Below are 9,682 nucleotides of genomic sequence, written 5' to 3'. Positions count from 1 at the left end.
ATTTTGACACAAAGATTAAGAAAAGATGAAGAGATCAATTATTGGATAACAAGTTGGCCAAATTAAGTGTGGATGATTAAATTGTCATCAAAGGCCTTGTCAAAATACAAAAGTAAACACTTAATTGCAACGCGTAAAAATGGAATACGTAAACAAATAACCGAGACCGAAAAAGTAATATTTTTTGTTGTTATGTGTAAAACGAATATTGGTCCAATCATTGAATTCATTTAATATACTCTAGATGCACACATTGACAAATCAAGAAAATCAATCTTTATTGATAATTATGAGAAATCACATGGGGTGTGTGAAGAAATTAGGCTACTAATCATGAAGTTTAGTAGCATAATATCCAATAAAATGTTAGATATACGTGGGGTCCATATACGTACCACCAATTTTTAATTCGTAGTTTATAATTTTGTTGCGGAATTAATGGGGTTTTGCATGTGAAACCTTCAATGGTGGTGTTAAAAATGACCGGAAAAAAAAATTAGGATTATAGTAACCTCGTTGACTCCTTCCTAAATTCAGTGATTAGTTTTGTTATTTTTGCGTAAGACAGTTTTACATAGTGGTAAATGAAAACAAATATAGTTAATTAGTGGGTAATATTAAAAGTACATTGTAAAGTCGTCTTATATAAGTATTGCGGCTTTGTGAACTATGTGACGAAGATTAGTAGGGACGACAGTTACCCTTCAATTTCAAATTTTTTTGAGATTTTTTGTAAATACTTTGTTTTTCCTATAAATTACTAGAACGTATATGCAGTGGATAACCTTAGTTATGTTGGGAGGGCAAACCGTGACTCCCTAGGCCCCTAACGATTTAAGTTTAAATACAATTCAGATTAAACTATCATTCGGCCTGCTTGGCTTGGTGGTTGAGTGTAAATATTCCCTTACAAGATTACGTGTTCAAGTCTTGATCCCCCTTACTATTTATATCAAGACCCGCTACTATGTATATATATACCCCCTCCGTCCCGATTATTTGTTTACCTATTCCATTTTAGTTGTTTCAGTTAGTTGTTTACCTTTTTATTTTAGGAATATCGCCTTTGATATACAATTTGATCAATTCACACTCAATTTGATCCACTTGTCATCCAAAAATTGTCCCTCTTCTTTCCTTTGTCTTTGTGCCAAAATCAAAGGTAAACAAATGATCGGTACGAAGGGAGTATAATATTCTTAGTTCACAGATTCTTATTTTCGAGGGACCATTTTCATATTTCTAAAAAGACGGGATTTTGTAACCACTTTATGGTCAAATGTAATCACAATGCTTCAACTAGATGACAGCTTATAATAACTTGGTTTTCAAAAGCGGTCATATTTAGCTGTGAAATACTTTCAAAATCTTGTTTTTTTGGAACAATGACCCGTCTGAAGGGAGACCAACGGTTAATAGTTAGTAGTACGAAGTAGTTCTCTAGCCTTCTTAGGGCTTGGGCAGTTGGCTGCCTATTGATTGGTAAAATAATAGGGAGTAATCAAGTATCCAATTAGTATGTTTTACATAGTTCAAGACTCTACTAGTCATTTACTAATGTTGGTAGATTATAATAATTTTTTTTTTTTTTGGCAACGAGATTATAATATTGTTGGTCACTAATATAATAACAAGAATAAACTTAGTAGTTGACTAGTTGCTATATATATACAAAGACATATCAAGCAAAGAGAACAACAATCAAAGAAACTACACAAATACCTACAAAACATTGTCTTTTAAGCTAAAAAAAAAATCATAATAAACGATGGCGCGAGTCGGAGAAAATGTTCATGGCAATGGAGAGGCCAAGAAATCAGTAAGAAGGGTGAAATTTGTGGTGAGGAAGCAAGATTTAGAGCAAATATTAGGAGCAATAGCAACTAAAGATGGTAAGAATAGTAATAATATAGAGATAGTAAAAGTAAAAGCATTTTCAAATGTAGAAACATTTTCTACATTAGAAAAACGTTTAAATAATCTTAAAATTATTAGACAACAAAGAGTACAACAATCATCAAGGAGTACAAGGAAGAAGAGTTGTCATACTTCTTGGACACCTGCTTTGCAGAGCATTCCCGAGGAGCGTTACGTTTTTTAGATCGTTTTTGCCGTTTATTTAGTTTTAAAACGGACTTTTTTTCATTCGCAATAGCCAAGAAATAAGAGAATTTCACCACTCGCGTCCAAAAACGTTGATAGAATTAAGTCGATTGTACTTCTAGTAGTTCGACTTGTTTTAATCAAAGTAATTGAGACGTATGACATATTTCGTGTTGATTATTAATCAATTTAAGTACGATTTTATGTACCTTTTGTAACAGTATGATTTACGCCGCAAAAAAAAAAAAATTACTCCCTTTTAAGAGGGACGTATTTTTGCACCGCTTAGAGTGATGGTGTTCATGTTCGCTGTCACTCGCGCCACCCCTGTTTCGTACAATACAATTTCAAAGATTCGACCATGTGCCGTATCATTAGACCTGAACCCCAACAACCCGACCTGAGACCCGAAATGCATCACCGGAAAGTGACCCGACTTAAAGTGACCCGAAATGACTTAATTAAGGCAAAATCATGACCTGAAATGACCCAAACAACCCAGATTGACCCGACCCAATATGACCCGATCCGAAGTGGCCGACCCAAAAATGACCCGATCCGAAAGTGACCTGATAAGTCATTGACCCGAAAATAACCCTGACCCATTTGCCAGGCGGTATCATGTACAAAAAGCTTTATTGCTAACGCTAATAGCAAATACTCCCTCCGTCCCGGTCAATTGTTGTCCTTTCGTTTTGGCACAAAGACCAATGATAGAGGAGAGGACCAATAACTAAATGACAAGTGGAACAAATTGAATGAGAATGATCAAATTACTCATCAAATTCATTCTTAAAATAGAAAGGACAACAAATGACTGAGACACCCCAATATGGAAAAGGACAACAAATGACCGGGACAGAGGGAGTATATGATATACTATGTTGAGTTCATTACCTACAAAATACGACTTGAATTAAAATAAAAGGCGCAAACTTGAGATTATTTCAAGAAGATTCAAACTGTAAGACGAACTTTGGCGGATAATGTAAACTCGGTATTATGAACATACAAAGAGCATAAGGATAGAAACTAAAATTTCCAATTCAGAAGCAGTAAATGTTGCACAAGACTAGATTTGTAAATATTTAAGGGCAATGCTAATGTCACGAGGGTAATCCCTTTACCCCACGGGTCACTGTCTCAAATGCGTGTTTACACGCACTTAAGACAGTGACCGCAAACCCGTGGCATTGTGATTAGCCACACTAAAACACTCCAATGCATGCAATTAAGTTTATTGCTGGCATAATATATACATGTTGGAGTTCACAGTTCTTATCTTCGAAGCGACATGCATCAAGCAAAGTAATCCTCAGGGCCACTCTCATCTCCGCTACCATTATCGGATGAATTGGGATTGTGCCTGCTGAATGACAGTAGCAGGTCTACTAATTCCTGTCTCGAACCGGAATTCTCTCCTGTGTGCTCTGGGCTTGATAGCCGGTTTTCCAGCGAAAATAATTGTAGTAACAGCTCCTGTGGTGAAGTCACCCGGTACATCCAGTCCCTTTGCCTCCTCGGCCTCAACTGAACATGGATTAAAAATGATCGTCATTAGTATCATCATCACCATCACGACCATCATTAATGTTAGCATCATCTACATCAATATCCTCCTCATCCTCATCCTCATCCTCATCCTCCTCATCATCATCATCATCATCATCATCATCCCCATCGACATCGTCGACGTCATCGAGATCATCGAAGATACCATCATTGGTATGTAAATAAGAATAAACACCCTCCTCGTCATCGTCATCTTCGTTGTCATCATCATCATCATCAGAATATGAATCATCATCGTCATCAAAGCCACCAAAGGTAAAGAAAAAAGATCGTTTTCTCATCACAACCTTTTCAAAAGCAATGCCGAGAAGTTAGACTTCGTTTGCCACTCATCTTTTACGGTGAGTCTTGGGTGAGCATGTGAGACCAACCCAAATCATTGTATTCTTCATTTAATTATAAGGCGCAAAGGTTGGTATCACATGTAAAACTATTTTATACTGTTAGTTTTTCTGCATCTTTTACTCACAAACTTATCTAATCAACTTAAAAGTTAGCCGAAAATCAAGACACGACAACCAATAGAAAATAATGGCAGCTTTGAAGAGGGGAGAGGGCAGTAAAAGCCAGGGTGAAGTAAAGCGGACGGGTTAGTAAGACGCAGAAGACAGACCATCGCGGCGTCGCCCATATTCCCATATTTATGATCTGGTCTCTGGAGGCCATCCACTGAAAGTGGGACTTCCTTTTTAGTAACAAGGGAAAATTAGCAGTAAATCAACTGCCGAACACTACCTCCAACAGCCACCTATTGCACCTGGAATTTGCAGGCTCCTATTTAACTTGAACTAGATTTTTTCGAAACAATCTTACTAACTAATCTTCTCCATATTTCCAAATGGAGTCAAAGACTCATTACTCTTTGGTTCTGGATTATGATGGAGTAAAGCAAAATGGCTTACTAAAGTGGCTGCACTTCTTTCTCTTGTGAAGTAGCAGTCCTTCGATGCAGTTCTCGACGCAATTTTCATCTTGGGTCATTCGGAAACAGCCTCTGTGTGTAGCACAAGGGTAAGGCTGCGTACATCCGACCCCCCCTTACCCCGCAATTTGCGGGAGCCATTGAGGCACTGGGGTAATGTTGTTGTTGTTGTTGTAATCTTACTAACTAATACGAGTAGTAACTATAGTATGCATCAAATTCTTGATCCTCGGGGTATTACACATTTGCACCTGACATTAAGACTTTTATCACAAGTGGGTGGCAAGAAATGAATACTGCCAATTATGACTAGGCTAACAGGACTTGGGTCTCAGCACAATTGTACTAGTAAAGTCATGTTCTTAGAAGGCGACATACATTGGATCCGTCCCTAATGAAAAGACTGGTTTTCTCCCAAGTGCCAGCCTAGGTGGTAGCCTAATCGAGACCGTGAAGGCGTGAAGTAAGCGGATTTGACAAGGCACAAACTTTTGAAGAAAACACACTATGATGGAAAACTGTTTGTGAAGGACAACTTAACAATATGCCTTCTGGAGGGGCCTACTAGTGAATCCACACACACACACACACACAGTCACGCACATACTAAAGGGTACATTCAAGGACTGTATGAAAAGAAATACCTCGTCAATGATGGCGGGTAAAGGAGCTCTTTCCACTGCCTTTGGAGTCCACAACTTGATATCACTTTCAATTCCACTACTAGCAAGGATTACAGAATGTGGATGTGACTCGATGCAATTAACCACATCCCTATCAGCTTCCATGGCACGGAGAAGCTCCCCATCTTTCTTTCTCCAAATAAATATCCTGCCACAATCTGATCCACTCACCACGTACTCGCATTTTGGCCCAAAGAAATTCACACCCTTCACCGTATCACGATTGTAGTGGCCCTTGAATACTCGGGGAGAGCGCTTTGAGTCGGTATCCATAAGCGACTTAGAAGCCACAACTGAGTCATCACATTCTAATTCATCAGCATCATTGCAAGTTGATATAGGAGATGATGGAGCAGGATTTGGTCCCAATCCCATATCTTTATCAAAAAGATAGATATCCTCGTCATTATAAGATACAAGAACCTCACTTTGATCAGAGAAGGCTAATCCTGTTATTCCAACATCATCATTACCAACTAAATGCTCAGGACAATAATAGTTAACGGGCTTATCAAAATCAGTTGATCCATCCCATTTATAGCTCCGGATATCATAAACTCGGGTATACTCATCAGACCCTCCTACAGCAAATAAATTAGGACTCCTCGGATCAATTGTTATAGCATTCAGGTGCACAATTGGTGGGTACCTCTGAGTCGAATGACAAGTGAAAAGTTCCGTACAAGTCTTGGTCCTCAGATCAAACTGGAAGAGAACACAGTGTCAGTCAGTCACTAGTATACTGATAACTGAGAAGTACAAAATTAGCTAGGCAATACTCTGATGTATAATTTGCTTGACATTACTGGTGAAGTGTGGATATGGTTGACGGATAATGTTGAAACGTGCAAGGTCTCCTGCAGTACTAAGTGCTCATCTTGAGACTTAAAGTAGGCTCAAAACTTTTTTTAGCTCATAATTTCTCTGTATTTCTTACTACACCATGCAACATAAAAAGAATACACTCAAACAAAACCTTCCTCAAGAGGGAGGAGGTAATAAACTGAAATCCTACTGACTGTAGGCAAATAGATGTCAAGAGTCGTAGAATTACATATATAAGACTACATGCATGATCGATGAAATTATAGGAAATAACTCGGATGTTGATAAGTAAATTTATAGTAATCCTTTCTAAGGGAACATTGTAAACAAGGACGCATTATACATGCTACTTGGGAGTGGCTGAGATATCACTACAGACGAACCAAACTAAGAAAGCTAGAACATATTACCATTGTATTGCATAGTAGAATACTATAATTAAATTTTTCAATCTGTGTAGCAGGATTATCAAGTATTAAAAAGAAGAGATGCGTAAATTACATGCTGCACTGACCCATCTTCACCACACGAATAAAATATATGAGGGCTTCCAGGTTCGATTGCCAACTTATGAGCTCGACCTTGATGCCTACCAAGCAATGAGGTCTTTGTACGACCGCCATCAAGAATCTGTGCATGTCTTACCTGTGATTAAGCATAAAGAAAGAGATAATAGAAAACTATAGTTAGTTAATGTCAACAATTGATGGATAAGAAAAATGCAAAAGCCGTATTAGCTACAATTTGAAGGAGTGTGAAACTTTTGAGTATAACCATAAACAACTACGTATTTACTAGTGGATTGTAAAGTCTTGCTCAAATAAACAACAATCTAAAATTAACTCTATGAGATGCATGCAAACAATTACTATCTATGAACACAAGAACCTGGCCATCAGCTGCACAAGTAACAATGCTGCGATCATCACTGTAAGGCATGAATTTGGCCTGAAACACATTGTTATTATGACCAGAATCGAATGATAGTTTGGCGTGACCAATTTCCCAGTCCCATAATATCACACTCCTATCATCTGAGCCGGACACGAGAATTTCACCAGATGCATTAAAGCTCACTGTGTTCACACAGCCTCTGTGTTCATTTAGCTTCCTTAGAACATCAAGTCTCAGAACAAGGTCCTGGAATAGAAACAACAAATTCAGTGCTCCTAGTCTTGAAACAATAATAAAAAACCAAATTTATAAATTATTGAAGAGAAAAAAATATACAAGCAAAGAGGATTGAGATGCACTAAGAGCTTATAACCCTAATAAATTACACATGAAAGCATAGATAAATCCAAATCTTCAGCTAGTAAAACAAACAGAGCAAAATGTATCATTGGCGGATAACCTTGGGAGGAATACAATAGATTTTCAACATTAATGCACATTTTGTGGAGTATTGAGTATGGTGTGCTAGCTTGCCTTCCTTTATTCCTTGCGCCAACAATATGTGTTTAAACATATTCACCCTCTACTGAGGCTTTGTTTGGATACAAAATATGGAGGGAAAGGGGAAAGAGGGAAGGGAGGGAAAATAAATTGTTTTATAGGAGGGAAATGGAGGAACCTGCCTCCCTTCAAAACCCTCCACATCTCTCGACCTCTATTTTGCTACCCAGCAAAGGAAACAGTCCCCCTTCAAACTCCCTTATACAATCAAAGAGAAAATGTGCCTATACTATCCATCTTTTTTACTCCCTGAAATCAGCCTAGTGAACTAAGTTCGTATCAGCTAAAAAAATGGACAAAACACATACTTGACTTCTCCAGAAACTACTCAAAGAAATTGTCGATAGAATAAAACTCGTACACAATGAACGCCTTAGTTTCAGTCGTTTAAACACTGAGACCCAGATCCCAATTCTTCAAAACAAGCAAAGTTTCTCGCTTCACACTATGAACAACCTTACTACCTTAGCAATATATAATCAAGACATTGTCGCCGCAATCTGAATAAATACCCTATCAAATTATCACACTCAAAGGTCCTCATAACCCAGAATCCTGAAGAACCGCAATCGAAAATTTAGACCAAACTTTGCTGGCGAAATTTACACACTAGAAACTACTACTCCTTTTCAACTGGCTTTTTGACATTTTGCATTTTTCAGTGAGGGGAATTTTGAACAAACGTAAAGAATCAGTTGAACAAAACTGCGTAAGAACTAATACCAGAACATTCACTAGGTATAAATGTATAATTCAACTCAAAAGAACTATAACAACCACATTTTAATTAGCTAATTCATCAATTTCATCAACACTAATTACAGAACTCCATCAATCTGCAACTTTACAAAAATTACTTCCTAATTGATCAAACCCAGAAAATTAAAAGGGCAAACAATCAAATGAAACCCAAAAATTGGGGAAAAAATAAGAACAAATTAATGGGAAAAAATGGGAAACCTCAGAAGCAGCAAGACGATTAGCGAAGTTTCTATTAGAAATTTGGCCAATTTCTCTTTGCAAAACATCCACAATTGTCTTATCACGACCAATTTTAGGGTTCTTCACACCCATCTTTGCCTCAATTTTAGGGTTGTTCACATCCATCTTTGCCTCAATATTAGGGTTCTTCACACCTATCTTTGCCTCAATTTTAGGGTTCTTCACACCCATCTTTGCCTCAATTTTAGGGTTGTTCACACTCATTGAGAGGGTTAATTTTGTTTGGTAGATTGTTTGATCGAAAAGCAATTGAATTGAATGCAAGTTGAATTCTCAAATTTGGGGGATTAATAAGGGTACGTACTCGTGTTCATTAAATGTAAAGAATCAGTTGAACAACTCTCGAAAAGGTGATTTGGGGGATTTTTTGGGAGTTTAGCAGACTGATTAATTTAGACTAGAGCGGTTCATGGGTCGTTCTCGTTATACTCCGTATTTGGCATTTTCGACCTGTAAATTTTCACAAGTTCTTGTTTCAGACCGACACTTTTGGTCTTATTTGTCAAACGGATAAAATGCTGCCATTTTTTAAGAAAATGTAACCAATTAATTCACAAAATGTTATGACTAGAGGTGTCATTTTTTACCCTGAAAATGATGTGAACAATAATGGTAACATGTTATCAAAAAATAACAACATTTTATTGTAAAATGATGACATATTACTCGTCTTATTTTAGACCAAAAGCAATGATCTTAAGAAAAACGGACTGGTAAATTTTACAGTTCCGATAATCTTGAAGGCTCGGTCCACTACTCGGTCCACTGAACCGTCCTAAACCGCTAATCCATTTGTCTGGCAATCCAAAATTCAATGTAAGTTGAACCAACCTCCAATCCAAACTTGTATTTGATCACATTTAGTTAGAGCTGGCAAATAATGACACGACACGAAAACACAACACGAACCCGACACGAAATTAACAGATTTGGGTTGAGGCTCAATGACCCATTTATGTAGTGGGTCGACATAAACACGACACGATATTTAATTGGGTCGGGTTTGGGTTGAGCTCTCTAAACACGAACCCGACACGAATGGCCTGTTTAATAAATTAATCCTATTTTTTTTTATCTTGCATCACATAAATATACTTAAAACTTTCCAAATATTGACATG

At 37.4% G+C, this 9,682-nt stretch overlaps 1 protein-coding gene across 2 annotated transcripts; it reads right to left on the bottom strand.

Annotated features, from left to right (window-relative positions):
• Positions 1-3,019: 3,019 nt before the first annotated feature.
• Positions 3,020-8,973, bottom strand: LOC141648254 (uncharacterized). 2 transcript variants are annotated; one of them, XM_074456783.1, is made up of 5 exons: positions 8,521-8,973; positions 6,994-7,245; positions 6,607-6,750; positions 5,242-5,985; positions 3,020-3,962 (listed from the first exon to the last, which is right to left on the bottom strand). In XM_074456783.1, the coding sequence occupies exons 1-5, from the start codon at positions 8,764-8,766 to the stop codon at positions 3,645-3,647; spliced, it is 1,704 nt and encodes a 567-aa protein (XP_074312884.1). In that variant the 5' UTR covers positions 8,767-8,973; the 3' UTR covers positions 3,020-3,644. The 2 variants fall into 2 exon arrangements, with proteins under 2 accessions (XP_074312884.1, XP_074312885.1); XM_074456784.1 differs by having other exon boundaries at positions 3,020-3,633; positions 8,521-8,926.
• Between the last annotated feature and the right edge of the window lie 709 nt (positions 8,974-9,682).

The sequence above is a fragment of the Silene latifolia genome, chromosome 3 (genome assembly GCF_048544455.1).
Source record: "Silene latifolia isolate original U9 population chromosome 3, ASM4854445v1, whole genome shotgun sequence".
In the NCBI taxonomy this organism is placed as follows: Eukaryota; Viridiplantae; Streptophyta; class Magnoliopsida; order Caryophyllales; family Caryophyllaceae; genus Silene; species Silene latifolia.
The sequence above is the reverse complement of the archived record's forward strand: the minus strand, read 5'-3'. Positions and strand labels throughout refer to the sequence as shown.